Below are 22,175 nucleotides of genomic sequence, written 5' to 3' on the forward strand. Positions count from 1 at the left end.
GTGATTAGATGATATGTCTTCTCAATTACACATGCAACATTTATGATAATTGACCAATTACTGGGCGATAAAATCAATCTCAAATTTTGAAAGAATCAATGTATTTTACTTGACATTTTCTGACAACAATAAAATCGTTACAAACCAAATACAAAAGATAACTAAAAACAACTTCATTTAGTCAACATTTGAAAGAATGCTTCCAAATTACCCAATGGGAAAATCACAACGGAAAGTAGAAAATGGTTAGAATTGAATGATGATAATAGTATGTGTCAAAGTTTGGTAGATATAGCTAAAGTGCAAGTTCAAAGGAAATGTATATTCCTAAATTCCTGTGTTTGAAAAGAAGGGATTCTCAAATTTAGTGAGCTAATTGCAAAACTTAAGAGTTAAAAAAAGAACAACAACAACAAAATTCCCGAAGAAGAAGAAGAGACAACATAATAAAGATAACAGCAGAAATTAAGCAATAGAAAATAGTGGAGAGGATCAACAAAGGTAAAGTCTGCATCTTTTATAATACAATAAAATAGAATTAATAGCTTTTGTTAAACTGATCAAGAATGAAAGAGAAAAAGCTCACCCAAATAATAATAAGGATCAAAACAGGAGATTCATTGCATATATAGGAAAGAACATTAATTTTATAAACTTAGTAAAAATAAAAAAATTTTTATGAGACTTCTAGAAGAAAACATAGGCAGTATGCTCTATGACATTGGTCTGAGCAGCATATTTTCAAGTACCATGTCTGACCGGGCAAGGGAAACAAAAGAAAAATATGAACAAATGGGACTACGTCAAACTAAAAAGCTTCTGCACAGCAAAGGAAACCACCAACAAAACGAAAAGACAACCTAACAATTGGGAGAAGATATTTGCAAACCATATATCAGATAAGGGGTTAATATCCAAAATATACAAAGAACTCATACAGCTCAACAACAAAGAAACCAACAATCCAATTAGAAAATGGGCAAAAGATCTGAACAGAGATTTCTCCAAAGAAGATATACAGATGGCCAACAGGCATATGAAAAGATGGTCAACATCATTAGCTGTCAGGGAAATGCAAATCAAAACTACAATGAGGTATCACCTCACTCCGATCAGAATGGCTATAATTAACAAGACAGGAAATGGCAAATGTTGGAGAGGGTGTGGAGAGAAGGGAACCCTTGTTCACTGCTGGTGGCAGTGCAAACTGGTGCAGCCACTATGGAAAGCAGTATGGAGTATCCTCAGAAAATTATGGATAGATCTACCATATGATCCAGCTATTCCACTGCTGGGTATTTATCCAAAGAACTTGAAAACACAAAGGCATAAAGATACTTGCACCCCTATGTTCAGTGTGGCATTATACACAATAGCCAAGACATGGAAGCAACCTAGGTGCCCATCAAGGGACGAATGTATTAAGAAGATGTGGTATTTATACATGATGGACTACTACTCAGCCATAAGAAATGACAAAATCCGGCCATTTGTGACAACATGGATGGACCTTGAGGGTATTATGCTGAGTGAAATAAGTCAGAGGGAGAAAGTCAAATACCATCTCATCTCACTCATAAATAGAAGATAAAAACGACAAAAAAAAATAACACATAGCATTGGTGATTGGACTGGTGGTTACCTTTGGGGAAGGGGGGAGGTTGTAGGGCAAAAGGGGTGATTAGGCTCACATGTGAGGGGATGGACTATAATTAGTGTTCGGGTGGTGAACATGATGTAACGTATCCAGAATTTGAAATATGATGTACACCCAAAAAAATTATAAAAAAATAAAAAATAAAAAAATAAAAAATTTTAAAGAGAACTATAACTTAAAATTGATTCTAGAAGTATTAGAAATCTTGAATTATCCTATAGCCACTAAAGTACTTGGATCAGGATTTAAGCACATACCCATCAAGAAAACCAGGCTCAAATGTTTTTACAGACAAATTTTACCAAATAGTCAAACAACAGATAATTGTGGTCTTATAAAAATTCTTTCAGAGAATAATAAAATGAGGGAATGCTCCATACTTCATCTTTATGAGGTTGGTATAACTTTTGATTCTGATGTCTGAGGAGGATAGTACAAGAAAAGAAACTTACAGATAAATCTCATTCATGAACATAGATATAAAACCTAAAGCAAAATATTAGTAACATTAGTCTAGGAATAGAACTGGAAATAGAACTGCTTCAAGCTGATTAAGCAGACCTTTCAGAAATATACTATGTACTATGGCATTAGAAGTATTCTGTCTAATATCATGAATGAGATAGTATACTCTCTATTACTGCACTTGTGAAATATTAAACTGCAGTTCTAGCCAGTTCATTATGAAACAAAAAGGAAATTAAGTGCAGAAAGCTTAGAAAGGAAGATATGTTGGAATATTTGCAGATAATTTAGTTGTCAACATAGAAAAACAAAGAACATCTACAGATTATTAAAATTAACCAGATACGCCAAACTTAAACCAATTCAAAAAGTTAATCACATTCCCGTATACATACAACAATTGAAATATATTTTAAAAATATACCATTTACGTTAGCAACCATTTGTACAACCACAACCACGATAACAACAAAATAAGGTATCCAGGGGGAAAAAATCTACCAAAAGCTGTTCATGCCATTAAAGGAGAAAATTAAAAACTTTATTTAAAGGCAGGGAAGAGCTAAATAAATGGAAAGTTACGTCACGTTCATGGATAAGCAGATTCAATATCCTAAAGATGTCTGTTCTTGCCAAATTATCACATAATTTCAATGCAATTATAATAAAATTCCACAACAATTTTGGTACATATGGAGATGGGACGGGAAAGTTGATTCAAACTTAATATGTAACAGTAAAGGGCCGAGTATGGTTAAGAAACTTTTAAGGAAGAAAAAAGAGAAGGATGTATCAGATATCACATTTATTATAGTAATTAAGACACCGTATTTTGGGAATTGAGATACACATACAGACTAATGGAAGAGAATAGAGAGCTCAAAAGCAAACTGACCTGAATATGAAACATGATGTATAACCGGGAGGCTCTGCAGATAGGGGAGAAAGGATGGACTATTAAATCAATGGTACTGGGTGACTTTGTACCCTTACAGTAAAAATTATACTGGATCCCTACCTCACACAATATATACATAAACCAAATCTAGATGAATTAATGAATATAAAACTAGGAAAAATGTTGGCTGGCACCTTTATGAGCTGAAGGTAGAAACAGATTTCTTGACACAAAATGCACAGAACAAAGAGAAAAATATTCATTTACATTAAACTGAAAAATGTGAATTCATGAAAAGACACTTCTAAAAAGTGAAAATTTGAGCCAAAGATTGGGAGAAAATATTTTCAATGATACAAATGATAAAAGATTAATACCCATAATAAATAACGGACTTTGAAAATCAGCACGTTAAAAAAACAACAACAAAATAAAGAACCCAGTTTAAAAGTAAGCAAAAGATATGATTAAATAATTCACAGTGAAGAAACATGAAACGACACTCAACCTGGATGAAGCAATGGGAACTTACACACATTTTAGTTACACACTATTAGTTCCTTGGGCTGCCATGATGAAGTACCACAAACTGAGTGGCTTAAATCAACAGCAATGTGTTGTCTCACAATTCTGGATGCTAGATGTCTGAAATGAAATGACACAGCTCAACTCTCTGATGGCTCTAAGGGAGATTCCATCCCATGTATTTGTCTAAGCTTCTGGTAATTGCCAACAGTCTTTGGCATTACTTGGCTTGTGGCCGCATAACTCCATTTGTCTCTGTCTTCACATAGTGTTCTTCCCCGTGTGTCCATGTGTCTTCACTTGGTGTTCTCCTCCCTTTGTGTCTGTGTTCAAATTTCCCTCATTTTATAAGGCCATCAGTCATTTGGCTAGGGCCCACCCTAACTTTGTATGACTTCATTTTAACTTGATTATAACTGCAAAGATGCTGTTTCCAAATAAGCTCACAGGCACAGACACTGAATCCTTTATCCTTTTGGGTGACACAATTCAACCCACAATAGTGGTTATGAGATTTTACACAACCAGTTTGGAGAAAAATTAGGCTATATCTACTAAAGTTGAAACTGGGCATATCATAGGACTCAATAATTCCACTTCTGGTTACTTAAATCCTTGCTATTCTAAATATGGTCTATAAATTAGCAATATCAGTGTCACCTGAAAGCCTGCTAGAAATGCGGAGTCTTGGGCCCCACCCCAGACCTACGATGTCAAACTTTGTGTTTTAAACAAGATTCCCATGTGATCTGCTAGAAAAGCACTAATATAGTTTACTCTAAGTTATATGGATAAAAAAAGATATATACATTAATGCTCATAACAGTATTGCTTACAAAAGCAAATGTTTGGAAAAGACTTAAACATTCACTAAACACAGAATGGATAAATAATTTGTGGCATTATTCATACAATCTAAATCTACATAACATTGAAAATAAATGACCTAGAGGTGCTTATGTGAATACAGAAGAATTTCACAAAAATAATGTTGAGTAAAAAATGGAAGTTGCAGAAGAATGTAAAGAGCACGATACTATCTTTATATTGCTTAGTGATACGTACATAAGGTGTAAAACTATGAAGTCATTCACGGGAATATTAAACACTAAATTTAAGAGTAAATAGTGTCTTCTATGGAATCACACTATTCTCGTTCTTAAGTTTTTCTTAATCATATAGGTATTTATTGTAATATTCTTTACCCTATATTATTTTTGGTTTTTTTGGTAAATCTTATATAATGCATAATAAAATAGAAAAATCTATGAAAGAGTTCAAGGCTAGTACATGGCAGACTAGTCATTTGAACCCAGAACTGTGGCCCTGAGCCACTATTCCCAACTAACACATTACTGCTTCAATAGATGAAATGGCACAGTTATAGACTGGTATTTTGTAATCACAACTGTTGCTTTTATGTAAGTAGCATTTTTAAAGCAAGATTAAAATAACAAATTGAATATTAGTTTTAGTTTTGTAACAAAAATGTTACTTACCAAGGCTAATAAAAATGTAGGCATTTCCCGCCAACTATTGTTAGATTAAATACACCAATTAAATTTTGTTTCAAACAATAATTAGACTGAATTTCATTTCCAACTATCCTACACCAATTAAATTTTGTTTCAAACAATAATTAGACTGAATTTCATTTCCAACTATCCTTAGATGAACAACAAATATTGAGGCAACATTCAAAACATTTTTCTCATCTCACCTATACTCTTATCCTTACAGAAGTGAGCCATTGTCAGAGCAGTGGAGAGGAAATGAACTCTGGAAAGTATATTTATTAACACCTGTCACTATAATCTGATAATTTCCTAGAACAAAAATATTGCCTTTTGGTTTTTACTGTACTTTTAAACATTTTATTGGGATCTAAGATTTTCAGTTATTTATTCTATGCTTTTGAACAAATGATTGAGCTTCCAGAAAAAGGGCAGACTCCTATTGAATTCTGATTATTGAGCTTTTCTTGATGTGTTCTTTTTTCCCTCCAATAACTTCTGATTTAAGTCAAGAAGTTCCAGAATGCTGAAGTCAACATCTTTTTTCACTTGTTATGTACTCAGAATTTCCTAGAGAATTGGAAGCTTACCAAATATTTTAAGGAATAGAATGTCATATACAGGTGCAAATTGTTTTCATAATAAATCCCTCACCTGAAATGGCCTTAATTTTTCTTTTTCAAGCCCTTGCTCTCTCATTAAGCCCACCTAATTCTCTTTCTCCAGACTTCTCAGCAATTATCAGTAGAGAGAGAATCAATATTATTATTTTGCACCACTATTACTACTATTATTGTTTAACCTTTATTGGGTGTTTATTATGGGCCATCAGTGCACTAAATCGTTTAATCTTCACAAGCGTATTGTTACACCTATTTTACCACTGAGGAAACAAGAGGGTTAATTAACTTGCCAAGCCCACACATCTAGTGAATATATGTTACATATTTTTTCACTCTCTGCATGCTGTGTTTTTAGCATGTGTTAAATAAACCAAGCCAGTCGTACTGTTCTCAGGAGCAGAGACTGAGGCTTCCACTCTGTTTTGCCACTGAAAATCCAGTGCAGTTCAGGGCCTGGAGAAGTGCCTGATGTGTAGAAGCAGCAGTGGAGTGACACCATCAGAGGAAGGTGAATGGTGAGACTCAGACACACAAAAAAGTGTGCTCAGTTTTAAAGGAGAATTTATTCTCTTGCATTTTGGTTGCATTTCTAATAAATTACCAGTTAATTCTCACTGATAATCAGAAGACCACATTTCCTAAGTTATTTAAGCAAACATTTCTCAAAGTTTTTTTCTAGTGAATTCCAGTAAAAATTCAGTTTTGGAAAAACTACAATTGGCCTATAGCTTCAATATTTGAGAATTGAGGAGAATTAAATTCAAACTAGTATTTTTAGTTGAAAAGAATAAACTATCCTAGTTTCAATTATTTGAAAAAAAAGTAAAGACTTTTTTTAATAGGAGCTTTTAGAAACCACTTTTATAATTGCCTAAGGAAATTTTCAACTCTTTACTACATAGGTTATTTCCTCAGTAATAGAAAAATCAGCCATAATTCGAAGATTATGGATAAACATATCAATTACTGAGGAACCCCAACCATTACTGAGCCTTCAGTAAAGATAGGACATTCAGAGTTTACAGCAAACCTTCAGCTTAATATCTTTTAATCTTATGTCTCTGGTCAAAGAACTACATTGAAATGCTGGGCTTGTATCAAATTTCCTGTAAAAATGTAAAAATATTTATCTCTCACAAACTATTTTAGAGAAATTGCACAGAATGGATGATACATAATACCCCAGATCCATAACTGACAAGTTCGTACTTGCATCTAGTCGACTCAAATGAGAAATAAAAGCAGAATGACTGGAAGTTTTGTTTTCAAATGATGTCATCAATAATATCTGCTTTAAGGCTAGCTTTTCTTTAGGCCAATTTCGAAGGCTTTAAAGAACAAGAGCTTAACTCTTTATGCAGGATCTTTGGTTTGCATCATTTTCTTCTGGCATATCTGGGATTCTGTATCTTTAAGGGTTAAACATAGAAGAATTGGCAGAAAGTGAACATGAAGAAATTCAACATCATTGTGATTTAATGTATATTATGATATCATTAGTTCAATAGAAAGTTATACGTAACTATCTAATACCCACTTGAAGGTTATGCAACCATAGTCAGTGCTGCCTATCCTTTTATACTATTTTCTTCCAAGTGTTCATAAGACTACCTAAAAATCTTAAAACGTTAAGCAATGAAATGTTTGAAATATTATGTTCATTATTTCTAAGAAAACATGAACTACTTGAGATTTTTTCAACTTAAATAAAAATGCTGGGTTGCAAAGTATTAAAGCAGAATAGCAAATGTCAGACCTCATGAATATTAACTCCAGTTTTACAGCATTTTAGCTTTGTTGAAAAAGAAAAATAAATTTTTCAGTTAGTAAAACATTACTGACATATTTACCAACTTTTATATTTACATGTGCTAAATTTGACACAATTCCTCTTCAGTTATGTCCTTGATATGTATATATTTACTTTTTTAAATTTATTTTTTTTATTTTACTCTATCGACTAGATTTCCAAAGTTTTGTCGTTGGAGAACCCAGATTTTAATTATTTTCATATTCTAATTTTTGGACCTGCAACTGTATTTTAACAAAGATGTATTACCTGTATTTGTGAGTAGATTTTAAAAGGGGAAATGAGTACCTTCAGAAATTTTTAAAAGACTTCTTCAGAGTCTGTAGCCAGTATCACCACGTGTACTTGTCTCTTTCTTTTCAAAGCCATGAATCGTTATAAATATCAGGTTCATTATTGTGGCATACTGAAGTGATTGAGTGGGAGCTGTGCCCAGGGCTGCACTGTAAAACAATCCATCTCCAAATACATTGCCTTGAACTGTATGCATTGACCCAACTAGATTTTCTTTGAAACTTTGGTGTTGCTCTTTCATTTGGTCTTGGAGAATTCAAAGCTATGAAATTCAGAGCTCAAATTTGAACGCAATATTAAGACTATTGCTGTTCCTAGTGAGTCTGTGCATGCTATCTACAGTCATCTGCTTTTGGGATTGCATTCTGAACTTTTCCTTCATTTTGGTCATGTAATCAGAAAGTATAAGTGAACTTTGTTGTGTTATACATGTATTCTCATGAAGTAGGAATTCCATTCTTTACCTATGTTCACATGGAATTAATTTGGTTTTCTTTCTAAAAGAAACAGCTTAGAACAAACCCATAGCAGTCTCTCTATTTTCTACATTGTCATCCCATTTGGAAAATCCAATACTGTTTTTTTCCTCCCATTGGTGACTGTGTGCAAATGTGTGCCTTTGTCGGCACAAAACCAACACCAGTGAAGGTGTTTGCCTAGATCTATTAAAACTGCATTCCTAGATAGAACTTGCGAATGACAAATGCTGCAGGCTTTCAAAAAGAGCTAGAAAATACAGTAGGATTTATATACAATATTAAGAGAAAAAGAGGACACTAAAAGAAATTTTTGAGTAAAAGACAAGAAAAAATGCAAAACTCAATATTATTTTTCTTTTAATAACCGTCTTTTTCTTTCTTGAAGTTATGGGATTTCCTCAATACCTGCTTAATTTCTTCTAGATGGCGCTCTAAAACACTTGCCAGAAGGTGGCGACAGAAGCCCTTTTTGCCCAGATCTGTCCCAGGTGCTGAACCCAGTTTTGGAGCTGAAGAGAAACTGCGGGGCCAGAGACCAGGGATTCCACCAAGTTCTCCCTAGAGGTTTGCAAGCTCTGGTAAGAAAAACAAAAGACCGCATAAAATGCCCGATCTCATTTACGGCACATAGGCAAAAGATCCCCTTCCCTACATTTACTCGCCACAGAGCCAGGGGAGATGGCAATATTCACTGAAATTAAAAGAGTATGGTGACGGAAAGGCGTGTGTGTGTGTGTGTGTGTGTGTGTGTGTCTGCGCGGGCGCAAGTGTATGTGCGTGTGTATGTAGAATACATACCGAATTGGATTTTTCCTTAACTTTGAGATGCAGCTGTTTACCTGTCCTTTGACATGTCCTTTATAATTCCTTCCTCCCCCAGTTCTCCAAGGTCCTCCACAAAGGAGTCACGCTGGACTGCGCGATGATGAGGGCGGGGGGGGGGGGGGGGGGGTGTTTAAAAGCTAAGAAACACTCTGTCTTCTTTCCATCAATTAACAATAATTTGCAGACTGACCCAGGGCTGTCCACCTCCCCATTCAGGCTCGGTGTGCCTCCTTTTCTCATTTCTTATTGCCACTCTGTGTGGCTGACTCTACTTAAGAATTTCACAGAAATATGAAGCAATGGGTAGTGAGAATTTTTTTCTCTCGAGTTTGGCTGGGTGGGAGGCGGAGTTGTTTGTTGTAATGTTGGTCTGACCGGCGATCAGGTGTATGTAAGCGAGTTCTGAGTCTCTGTCAACAAAAAGGGGCTTGAAAGCAAAGATGATGAGCTAGAGGGAGAGAAGGGCGGGGACGCAGAGGAAAGATAATCAAGGTTGGGGAAGCGTTAAGAGGGGAGGGTTAGCGTGGGAGGAGGGGAGACTGGCTGTCGGATCTACTCACAGGAGGGATAAAGAAAGGAGAGTGAGAGGGGAGAGGGGGACTAAAAGGGAAGGCTGCTAGGGAGAAAGGAGAAGGAGGAGGCTTAAGAGAAAGAAAAGAGAGGAGGAGAGAGTGTGAGAGAGGGAGGGAGAGAAGAGGGGAGAGGAGGGTCACAGAGTGACCGGGGAGGATGGGGTTTTTCTATTCCAGATACTTCTAGGCTTGGAGACTGTTTGCCAGTGGGGAAGCTCCGGCTCCGGCAGACAGTTGGGCAGCGGCAAAGTAAAATGGACAGCGAGAGACAGACGTTCCAGCCACCTCTCCGCCGCCCAGAGATCCCGGAGCTGTTCTCCGGCCAACTCACTTCCCAGCTGGAGTCTCTGAGCGCGCTGGACCGCGGGAGCCCAGGGAGCGCCTAGAAGCTGCTCATCGGAGATGCCCTCGCCTGAGCAGTAAGAACTTCCTGCTTGAATCCCTGCATCCCCTCCAGCTGAAACTCCACAGGAGAAAGGGGCGGAAGACCCCAGGGGGAGGGGCAAGGGGGATTCTGGCTCAGCTCTTTCTCCCCTCCCCCTCCCCCGCCGGGCGCGCAGGCATGGATGTACTCGGCCCTGGACAAGGCAACAACACCACATCTTCCGAGGGTCCCTTCGGAACACGCGCCAACGCTACTGGCATCTCTGATGTGACCTTCAGCTACCAAGTGATCACCTCTCTGCTACTGGGCACGCTCATCTTCTGCGCGGTGCTGGGCAATGCGTGCGTGGTGGCCGCCATCGCCCTCGAGCGCTCCCTGCAGAACGTGGCCAACTATCTCATCGGCTCCCTGGCCGTCACCGACCTCATGGTGTCGGTGCTGGTGCTGCCTATGGCCGCGTTGTACCAGGTACTCAACAAGTGGACGCTGGGACAGGTCACCTGTGACCTGTTCATCGCCCTTGACGTACTGTGCTGCACCTCGTCCATTCTGCACCTGTGCGCCATCGCGCTGGACAGGTACTGGGCCATCACGGACCCCATCGACTACGTGAACAAGAGGACACCTCGGCGCGCTGCCGCGCTCATCTCGCTCACTTGGCTCGTTGGCTTCCTCATCTCCATCCCACCGATGCTGGGATGGCGCACCCCCGAAGACCGCTCAGACCCCGACGCGTGCACCATCAGCAAGGACCATGGCTACACTATCTACTCCACCTTCGGCGCTTTCTACATCCCGCTGCTGCTCATGCTGGTTCTCTATGGGCGCATCTTTAGAGCCGCGCGCTTCCGCATCCGCAAGACAGTCAAGAAGGTGGAGAAGAAGGGAGCGGACTCCCGCCTTGGGGCGTCGCCAGCCCCGCAGCGCAAGAAGAGCGCAAATGGCGAGCTAGGGAGCAGAGAGTGGAGGCAGGGCGTGGAGAACAAGGCAGGGGGGGTTCTGTGCGCCAATGGCGCTGTGAGGCAGGGTGACGACGGCGCCGCCCTGGAGGTGATCGAAGTGCACCGGATGGGCAACTCCAAAGAGCACCTGCCGCTGCCAAGCGAGGCCGGTGCTATCCCCTGCGCTCCCGCCTTCTTCGAGAAGAAAAATGAGCGCAACGCCGAGGCCAAGCGCAAGATGGCCCTGGCCCGCGAAAGGAAGACGGTGAAGACGCTGGGCATCATCATGGGCACCTTCATTCTCTGCTGGTTGCCCTTCTTCATCGTGGCCCTAGTCTTGCCCTTCTGCGAGAGCAGCTGCCATATGCCCACCCTGTTGGGCGCCATAATCAACTGGCTGGGTTACTCCAACTCTCTGCTCAACCCTGTCATTTATGCCTATTTCAACAAGGACTTTCAAAACGCATTTAAGAAGATCCTCAAGTGCAAGTTCTGCCGCCGATGATGATAAAGGAGTAGCCCGCGACTAGGCCCGCCCCCAGCCCTCTGGAATCAACATCTATGATAACTTGCTACTTTTCTTGTTTCTCAGCTGCTCCACCCGCGGCTTCCAGACCTCGTCCCCGCTCCTCACCCCTCAATCCCCTGCTCCTAGGGAGGGCGCTCTGGGCAAAGAGGCCCCAGCCGCGGGGCGGGAGGGCCTGGGAAATTCCCCGGGTCTGTGAGAAGCGACCTTGGCCTCGCAATCAGTTTTGATCCCAGCAATTGCCTCTTCCCTTTTCTGCCCCCAAAATCTTCGCGGCGGAAGTTTAAGCCTCAGCCATTCAAGGCAAAAAAAATCCACAAAGAAAAATACGCTTGCACCCAGCTGCCGTGCCCACTAACGGCTCCCACAGGATTGCCCCACTGATAGAAGTTGGACTTAGGGTTCAGGACTTTGCTGTTTCCCATCCCCTCCCCGGCCAGCTCTCTTGCCCCAGAAAAGTTCACTTTTTTCCGGTCTCATCCCATCTTTCCTGTCCCAGCTTCCCTTTATGTCCTTGCCAGTCCCAGTGCACTAATTTGCTAGTTGGGAAAGGCAGGAGAGTCTGCTTTTCCTTGTGCCTGTGGTGTTCCCGGGAATCCTCGCCTGTGTAGACTCGCAGAATAATTCTCCCGCGTACAGCCTCATGCTTTATTTTCTTGGATTCAAAACAAGTGGCCAGAAGCTCTCCCTTAAAGTTGACTTGTAAGTACAAGGCTGAGCCAGTGGGGGAGAGAGAGGAGGGAGTGCGAAAAGATTTTATCCTTGCTTGGCTTGGTGTCAGCACTCACCAAAGAAACTGACAATCAGTGGGGAGCCAGAGCGGACTTTTGTTTGTATAGGTGGCTGGGGAGTCTGCACGTGCTGTCATTAACACTTACCTACTGAGGGAGGCTCCCGGCCAGGGTGTGAGCGCTGGGGAAGCCGAGCGACCTGGGATCCGCGCGCCGCCCCAGCAGTCTGCGGTTTGGCGTGCGCTCTTAGCGAGGACTGGATCCGGTTTGGATCCATTCCCCCTCCTACGCACTGGGAATCACGGAAGCGCGGGTAAACAAGATCTAGAGGTTCGGAAGCCATTAGTGCTAGGTCAGGCCAAGTTCTTGGGACCGGAGAGATGAGAAGGCCCAAGGGTTAACTTTGTCCAGCAGTGAAGAAGGAGGGGGCCTCAGTTCGCGCGGGCCGGGCTTCAGCTGGCACTCCCAGTAGAGCTTGAAAGGACAATTTTATCCAAAGGATGCAGACTCTTTCCTCCTAGTTCACCCACTCGTCCTTTTGGGATAGGACAGCTCTGTTTAGCATGTCTTAACACTACACAGGATTTGTTCTGCAGAACTTCCTGGACACGTAGTTACCAGGACCCTGGTTTCCAAATAGAAGTTCTGGGTTTTCAGTCAAATGGGTCCCGACAGGTTTAGCGCTATCTGTGACCTCAGAGGCGGTTACTTTAAATAGTGGGATCCCAAAGGACTAGTTAAAGGTGTTCTCCCTGCGGAGTCCCTGAGAATCTTGTACAGGGTTACATTTGCTCCCTGGCTGCTGAGCCACAGGTCTACAAGGGAACAGGCTTCTCGCCATTTGGTATGCAGAACACTCCAAGCTTAAGCCCCTGGAAAGTTATTCTTTCAGCCTTGCCATTCTTGCTGAGAAACCGGTGGTAATCTTTACTGCCCCCAGAAGGGAAGTTATTTCGGTGCTCCGTTTGAATGTAAATTTCCGTGCAACTGACCGGGATTAAGAGGTTTGTTATAATTAAATCTAGCCTCTAATTTTGCGATGAATAACAGTGTCATTTATGAATAATTGCACAAAGTTATGTATTCTTACTCCTCTCTCTCCTCAACTGTACTTTTTGAATGATTGCATCTGTTGTTTTGAGAACCTGTGTTGCAAAAGTTGCCAATGAAAAGTTCACTTGTGTTTAAAATTAAGAAGGTGAAAAGACAGGTCTCACTTGAAGCCATTTTATTGTTTGTCAAAATGAACAAAGCCTCCGTTTGGTATCTTTTTCTCTAACCTAAACTGAGAGTTGGTGTCATATTCCATTAAAATAGAGAAAGTATGAGAACTCTGGGCACTCAGTGGATGGTTTGTCTATGCATATGTAATACTAGTAAGAGGCTGAGATGCAGAAAAAAAAGTAGACTTCTCCAGTCCAACAATTATTGATTTAAAAATTCAATTTCTTTTTGCTCACAATAATTTAAATAGAGCTATATGAAAAAATTAACTTTTCTGTATGTTTTCCTAACTTCCTAGAACAAATTTTATATATAAAATAATTAAAACCCAAAAGTGGCTCAGCCAAATTATGGCTTTGCCAGCAAGTGTTACATTTGAAGTCTTGAGACTTTCGTTTATTTGTGTCTTTTACAGAACTGTATGGCAATGTCTTTTGGACATTTGTTCTTCCTGCTTTGGAGGATTTACACACGAATGGGGAAGAAGCATCCAATTAGAGTAGAATTGCCAAGGCGATAGAGAAATTTGAGGAATAAGTGCATAGCAGTAAAGAGCCTCTGGAGCTTTTTGTTTGTTTGTTTAAAGTATTTGTATTAAGGTAAAGTATATATGCATCAAAATTGGCTTTCACTCTTCCCTGTGACAATAAAGGATTTCAATAATGGTAATGCTACAATAAAGAGATATCACTCACACATGCATCTTTATTTTAATCAGATTCACTGTCTACTCGTATTTATTTGTGCAATATTAAAATTGAAATTAAAAAAATACAGTTATCAGGAGAAGATCCTGCCATATAGCTCAAGGATTTGACACTTAGACAAATAAATTTAGTTTTTAGTACTGAAACTCATTCTAGATGAGTGATTTCTTTTTTAAAAAATCCTGTCTTGGGGCCAGTCCCATGGCATCGTGGTTAAGTTTGGTGCACTTCACTTCAGCGGCCTGGGTTCACAGGTTCAGATCCAAGGTGCGGATCTACACAACTCATCAGCCATGCTGTGGTGGCAACCCACATGTAAAGTGGAGGAAGGTTGACACAAATGTTAGCTTAGGCCTAATCTTCCTTAAGCAAAAAAAAAAAAAAAAAAAAAAAAGGAAGATTGGCAACAGATGTTAGCTCAGGGCTAATCTTCCTCGGGGAAAAAAAATATCCTGTTTCTGGAAAGAGGAGGTCACATATCACTGGTTAACCATGAAGCCATGCAGTTTCCCTGACTGACACGTACAGTTAAGATTTAGGCATCTGTCTAATTAATATGCACAGGGTGGAGGAATGCAGCAAAGAAATACAGCCTCTGGTAAAAGCCACGGGAGGTCATCCTGCCATTTTAAAGCAGGGAACAGCGCTGAGGTCCCTCCTCTATCTTCCTCACAATGTCTACCTACAAGAAAATGGCCTTCCCTGCTTTCAAATGAAGAAACTCGTTGTTTGGGGGTTTATCACCCAATTAAAAGTGGAGCAGCATTGTCCTTCTGTCTGGCTCTCCTTTGATAGTGGGGTTCTGTATATAAGAGCTATTATTATCTTAAAATTAATTATTCTCTCTTTTCCCATACTGGAATCATCAGTAATACTTCTTATTTCCCATGTTATATTTATTAATTCTGCTGCTTTCTGGTATCAGAATGATGGCTACAGGGCAAGGTGGACCTGGGTAAACAACCAAGGGGAAGACAAGGTCGGGAATAATATAGCCACAGAGGAGAACACTCTGAAAATGCATGAAGCTTAGTTCAGGCAATACATGTATTTACATATTCTCCCAATAATGAAAACTAAAGACAGAGAAATTGAGAGTACAAGAACTGTTTGGAGTTTCTCATTTGAAAAGTGTTAAGTAAATGCATCCCTGACCTTGAGTAAAATGATGCATTTAGCACATTTGTCTTTTAGATTCTGGACATTTCCCTTCTTCTCTGTTGTTCTCTGCTCTGGCATCTCTTCCTCCAAGGTGACAATGGCTTTCTGTTTTTTACAGACCTTCTTGAGCCTCTATAAGACTCCAATTAAGAGAGAATTGTTATCAGTCACTTCCAGTGTGATTAACAAGCCCAGATAACCAATCGGTAGCTATCATATGTCAGGCTTTTTGGAAAAATGTTGAAATATGGGACTACAAATTAATATAACAGGCTATTGTCACATTGAAGGAGTTTTCAATCAATTTGGGTAGACAAGAATAAACTGCTAACGCTAATAAACACTAATGGCAGAATATAAATATCATCCAAACAGGACAAATCACAGGAATTTGGCTCTGTAAGAATTGAGAGGACAAAAACCCCAGTGAACTGTGGTGGCTAGGGAAGATTGGGTAGGGAAAACTGTGTAGAGCCTCCAGGACTGAGCTCTGGGCACATGGCAGGTGGTATGAAAAGGCAGACATTCTTTATGGTGCCAAAGACAGCCTGGTCCCTTCTTCCTGTCAAGTGGGGTCTGAGGTGAAATTTTTGTCTGGATTCCTGAATGCTCGTAGCCTGGGTTGATTATGGAGGTGATGATCCTAGAGAAAGATACAGGCTTAGAACTTCCCATGCATTGTGTCAACTGGAAAAGTCTGGAAAGGGGGAGAGAAGATGAATCTAAAGTCAAAGGAATGGGGGTTGGGGTAGCTAGAGAAAATAAGAGGAAGAATGTTGTGAGCAGAGTAAGGGACAGAGCATGTGAATAAGGAGAGAATCATTAAACCATTAAAAGGGGACAGCAGATTGACCAAGGGTAGGTACAAGACAGAATACTTCATACTTACATAATGTTTGTGTTCTTGCTAAGTGATTTTCACACAATATGCCATTTATCTTTGAGGTAGCAGATCCTTTTGGGAATGTCGATTAGACCATTTCAGCCAAAGCAGAAGATTCACATAGTAGTGAATAAGCATAGAAAAAAGTGCTAGAGATCATATATGGAAGCAGCATACTTCCAGGTTAAAAAGCCAGAACTATAGCTTTAGTCACTGGGGATTACTAATAGTGAAAGCAGAAGTGTTCTGTTTGGAGGTAATTTTAATGATGCAGGTGTGAAACAATAAAGGACTGAATGAGGGATGCTGGCAGAAGGAATGGGAACAAATAAGTCTCCGAAAAACGTATCAGAGAAAGAACTGGCAGGACTTGGTGTCTGGAGGTGAAGAGAGGGAGTTGAAGATGTTAATGAGGTTTTGAGCCAAGATTTGGGTGAATAATGGAAAAGAGGAAGTGGAGAGTTGCTTCTCCTATGGGTCTCCTTTTTCAGCCCTATCTCTAAATATAAAAAGGCTTTGTCCTTTGCTTAAAGGGTTTCCAGCCCAGATCTCAGGGGTCTGCTGGGAAATGTATTGATACGTGTCACAGCATCTGAATAGTCTGTCACTTGGGTGAGTAGGTGAGGAATGCCACCTCACAGAGTGATGGTTGGATCAATTCCCTGATTATTGATGGATTTTTTTCTTTTTAGTAGTACATGCTGTGTGTTGGAAAGGGACTACAACAGCCTTTCAAGAAGAGCAACTGAAACACACAATGTTAGGCAGTGTATTAAGAATGATACACAAAACCCAAAAGATTAGGTCTGTCCAGTTGACCAAGTGGAAAGCAGAGCAATCCAGTTTGTTCCTCAAGTCCATAGCAGACTTGCTTTATCCTCTAGATATTCATAGAAAATCTAGATCCATGAGGCTAAAGTATCCAGCGAATTCATTCATTTTTTTCCAACTCACTTTGCTTATGTGGCAATGGTGGGGATGGGGAAATGAGTTGGGTCCACAGACACTTCAATATCTGATCCTATTTCAGTCATTTCCATGACACCTGCTAGTAACCCTGAGCAATTGCCCAGCCTTTCAGAAAGTTCCCCAGGCCAGGATTTCAAGGAGCTGTCTTGCATTGGCAATTGGTTGTTCTGTGGTGTCTCAGTTGGTTTCACCTCTGAAGAAAGAAAAGGAAACAGGCTGACTGGGAGAAGAAGTGAGGGGGGAAAGGAAGGAGTAGACAACGGGTCTCACCTGTCTTGTTATAAACTTGTGGAGATTGATGAGAAACTGTTTGGAAACTTCCCAAAGGTCCTCGGAGGGGAAGCTTCTTTGACATATGGTGTGCTTCATAGTCTCTGGAAGCAATCAGTCTGACTTTGCACGAACTAAATAAAAGAGAGAGAAAGCAACTGAGAAAGCTGGTTTTAACTTTAAAAGAACAGTAGAGACAAGACTTCAAGTGCAAATATTCACAAACAATGCAGACTTTTGTAAGCATATACTATGTTGTAAGGATTTGTCACAGAGAAGGGGTAATTTATGAGATAGACTCTGGTTCAGGAGTGGTAGGCAGATGATTCATTCACACATTCAACTAATTTCTGGAGCACCTATGGCTAGGCACTGTCCTAGGTGCTTGGGATACAGCAGTGATCAAATCAGATGAAAACTCTCTGGTAGAATGTTCTCAAAAATGGCCACAGTTATTCCCCTTTATGTGTCCAACCTTTTTTACAATGTGATTTTCACCTTCTCTCATCAAGATATGGAGGCTTTCCCACCATTTGAATCTGAGTTGGCCTTGTGACTTGCTTTGGCCAATATAATGGGGCGGAATTAATGTGAGACCAGTTCTGACCATGGAACTCCCAAGGCTTTGCACCCTTCCACATGCTCCCTTAAAATCCTGCCCAACCGCCATGTGAACAAGCCTGTGCTCACTTGCTGGAGACCAAGAGATCGCCTGGCGCAGAGAAGAGTCCTTCCAGCTAAGGCCATCATGGACCAGCCTGATCTCAGTGGACTCACCAGCTGATTGCAGACACAAGAGTAAGCACAGCTACCACCAGAGAAACTGCTCAACTTCATTCATTTGAAATTGTCAGGACACAGACTTGGGAACTATGAAGGTTGTTTGTCATACGAAAAGGCTAACTGACACAGTTGCAGACCTTAAGGAGTTTACATTCTAGAGGGGAGAGAAAATTAACAACCACCACAAAATCACATATATATGCAGCATATCAGATGGTGATCAGTATTATGGAAAAAAATAAACTAGAGTAAGATATATAGGGAGTGCTGAGGTGGAGGGAACGGATGTTATTATTTTTTATAGGGTGTTCAGGGAAGGGCTTACTGATAAGGTGACATTTAAATGGACACTTTGAAAGAGTTATCAGAAGCATGAGATTAGATTGAGACTTGGTGAAAATGAGCACTCGAACAAATAAATCTTAAATAACAGTTAATTGTGAAAACTACAAAGGGTATATTTCCAACAGGAAATACCAGGAAATTGCAGATTTGGGGATTTGGATGGTCAAATTCTGAATTTTTCCTGTTCTTGACAGCAGTCTCATTTAGATCGAAAGTATTAATATTCAACCTGCTCAGAATAAAGCCCAGCCAGGTCATGGGAAGCCCTGAATGGGGTCTTATTGAGTCTCAGATAGTCCTGTAACCCCAAAACTCTGGTGTGTACTCTACATAGTGAAAAAAACTGCCTTTGGCAAGCCAAGTCACCTGAATTTAACTTCCTACTGTGCTACCACTGCCATCTTGCTATATTATATAGTTTTATTTTGAAAACAAGTCTATTGAGATATAGTTCACATTCTTTACATTAACTCATTTAAAGTGTACAATTTGAAGGTTTTTAGTACATTCACAAAGTTGTGCAGCTACCACCATAATCGTTTTAGAACATTTTCATCACCTCCCAAAATAAACTCGGTATCCTTCAGCAGTCACTCTCTATTTACCACTAAACCCTGAGCCTTAGGCAACCACTAATTTATTTTCTATCTCTATGAATTTGCCCATTCTGGACATTCCATATAAATGGAATCATGTAATATGTGATCTTTTGTAACTGGCTTCTTTTTCTTAGCATAATGTTTTAAAGCTTCATCTGTGTTGTAGTATGTATCAATACTTTATTTCTTTTCATTGTCAAATAGTATCCCATTTTGTGGATATACTATATTTTATTTAGCTATTCATTCATTACTGAACATTTGGGTTGTTTCCACTTTTTGTCTATTGTGAATAATGATGCTATGAACATTCATGTACAAATCTCTGTGTGGGCATGTTTTCACAATCTTGGTGAAACCTAGGAGTAGAATTTCTGGGTCAGATGGTAACTCAATGTGTAATGTTTTGAGGAACTTCCAAAATGTTTTCTAAAGTGGTTGCACCTTTTTACATCCCTATTGGCAATGCAAAGGGTCCCTTTCGATTTCTCCTTGCCAATACTTGTTACTATCTGTCTTTTTGATGATAGCCATCTTAGTTGGTCTGAAGTGGTATCTCATTGTGGTTTTGACTTGCATTTCTCTAGTAACTAATGATGTTGAGCATCTTTTCATGTGCTTACTGGCCATTTGTATATCTTTCTAAAGAAGTATCTATTCAAATCCTTTTCTCATTTTTAAATTAGGTAGTCTTTTTATTATTGAGTTGTTAGAGTTCTTTACATATCCTGGATATTAGCCTCTTATCAGATATGTGATTTGCAAACATTTTCTCTAATTCTATCATCTTTTCCTTTTTTGATGTTATCATTTGCAACAAAAAGTTTTTAATTTTGAGGAAGTTCAATTTGTCTATTCTTTCTTTTGTTGTTTGTGCTTTTTGAGTGTATCTAAAGTCACAAAATTTACTCCTATGTTTTCTTCTAGGGGTTTTATAGTTTTAGCTTTTGCATTTAGATAGTTGATCCAGTTTCAGTTAAATTTTGTGTACACCATATAAAAAGGGGCTCAACTTCAGATTTTTGTACTTCCACTACCATTTGTTGATAAAACAACTATTTTTCCTCATTGAGTTATTTTTAGCACCCTTGGTGAAGATCACTTGAGCATGAATGTAAAGGATTATTTTCAGACTCTAATTCTATTCCACTGATCTATATTGTCTACCCTTATGCTGCTATCATACAGTCTTGATTACTGTGGCTTTGTCGTAAGTCTTGAAATCGGAGAACATGAGTCCTTCAACTTTGTTCTATTCTTTCAAGATCATTTCAGCTATTCTGTGTGCCTTGCATTTCCATATGAATTCTAAGATCTGCTTGTCAGTTTCAGAAAAAAATTCCTGAGATTTTAATAGGGGTTGCATTGGATCTGTAGATCAATATAGGGAGTATCGTCATAACAATATTAAATCTTCTGATTTATGAACATTGAATGTCTTTCCATTTATTTAAATCTGCTTTAATTTATTTTAACAATGTTTTATAGTTTTCAGAGTGTAAGTTTTGCACTTATTTTGTTAAATTTGTTCCTAAGCATTTTCTTCTTTTTGATGTTTTTGTAAATGAAATTGCTTTCTTTATTTCATTTTCAAATTATTCATTTTTAGTATATAGACAGACACTAGGTTTTTGTATGTGGATCTTTTATTCTGCAGTCTTGCTAATCTTATTTATTCTAATAGACTTTTAGTGAATTTCTTAGGATTTGTTTATGTACAAAATCATGTCATCTGTAAATTGAGATAGTTTTACTTTTTTTCCCCCTCAATCTGGATGCTTTATTTCATTTTCTTGACCAATTCCCTAGCTAGAACCTCCAGTACAAGATTGCATGAAAATGGTGAGACTAGATATCCTGTCTGCTTCCTGATCTTATGGGGAAAGCATTCAGACTTTCACCATTAAGTATGATGTTTACTATGGGTTTTCCATACCTGTCCTTTATCAGGTTGAGGAAATTTCCTTATTTTCTTACTTTGTTGAGTGTTTTCATCACAGATTTTATAAAGTGGCTTCTTTGGGTTGATTGAAATGATCATGTGTTTTTTTTGTTTTTTTTTGCTTTATTCTGTTGATATGGTGTATTACATTAATTTATTTTCAGATGTGAAACCAACCTTACATTCTTGGGATAAATCCTTCTTGATAATGGTGTATAATTTTTCTTTATATGTTGCTGGATTTGGTTTACTAGTATTTTTTTGAGGGGTTTTGTATTTATATTCCTAAGAGATATCGTTCTTTAGTTTTTGTTATAGCTTTGTCTGATTTTGGTATTAAAATTATACTGGCCTGCCCATCGTTCTTTTTTTGGAGTGGAGGGAGTGGTGAGGAAGATTGGCCCTAAGCCAACACCTGTTTCCAATCTTCCCCTTTTTGCTCAAGGAAGATTGTCCCTGAGCTAACATCTGTGCCAATCTTCCTCTATTTTGTATGTGGGAAGCCACCACAGCATGGCTTGATGAGCAGTGTGTAGGTCTGCACTGGGTATCCAAACCTGCAAACCCTGGGACACCAAAGCAGAGTGCTTGAACTAAACCACTATACCACCATGCCAGCCCCTGCATCATCTTTAATAATGACTAGACACACTCTGTGCATATCTCATTGCAAATATGTAATGATGAACTGCTTATAGATATGCACAGGAAATTCAATGTTTAGGAGGGATTGACTGTGCATGGAGGTGTTAGAAAGACCCTAATACATTTCAGTCCTTGTAAAGAATCTGAGTGGGTATCCATAACTCTGGAAACAACCTTAATAATCATAATGATATTGACAGTAGTGTTTATACTTTCTATCTGGTTACAACGGTATCTTATTATGGTTCAATAATGTATTAGAATCTGCTTGTGCTCACCAATATCCAAGACCTTTCTTCCTGGAAGCACAGCTAGACTACCATTTTCTAATCTCCCTTCCGGTGGGGTGTGGCTGTGAGGTTGGTGTCAAGCTGATATAATACATGCAGAAGTGATGTCACC

General features: G+C 39.5%; 1 protein-coding gene across 3 annotated transcripts in view; it reads left to right on the forward strand.

Annotated features, from left to right (window-relative positions):
* The first annotated feature begins 8,688 nt into the window (after positions 1-8,688).
* The window catches only part of HTR1A (5-hydroxytryptamine receptor 1A), a 64,006-nt gene continuing 50,519 nt past the window's right edge, over positions 8,689-22,175 (forward strand). Inside the window, exons 1-2 of one of the 3 annotated variants that reach the window (XM_008510694.2) lie at positions 8,722-8,843; positions 9,840-14,188. In XM_008510694.2, coding sequence (XP_008508916.2) covers positions 10,225-11,493 — 1,269 coding nt within the window. In that variant the 5' untranslated portion in view covers positions 8,722-8,843; positions 9,840-10,224 and the 3' untranslated portion in view covers positions 11,494-14,188. Of the gene's footprint in view, positions 8,844-9,442; positions 9,482-9,839; positions 14,189-22,175 lie in introns of those variants that run through there. The other 2 variants (XM_070587495.1, XR_011530555.1) reach the window with 2 other exon arrangements.

Source organism: Equus przewalskii, chromosome 20, assembly GCF_037783145.1.
Source record: "Equus przewalskii isolate Varuska chromosome 20, EquPr2, whole genome shotgun sequence".
Classification (NCBI taxonomy): Eukaryota; Metazoa; Chordata; class Mammalia; order Perissodactyla; family Equidae; genus Equus; species Equus przewalskii.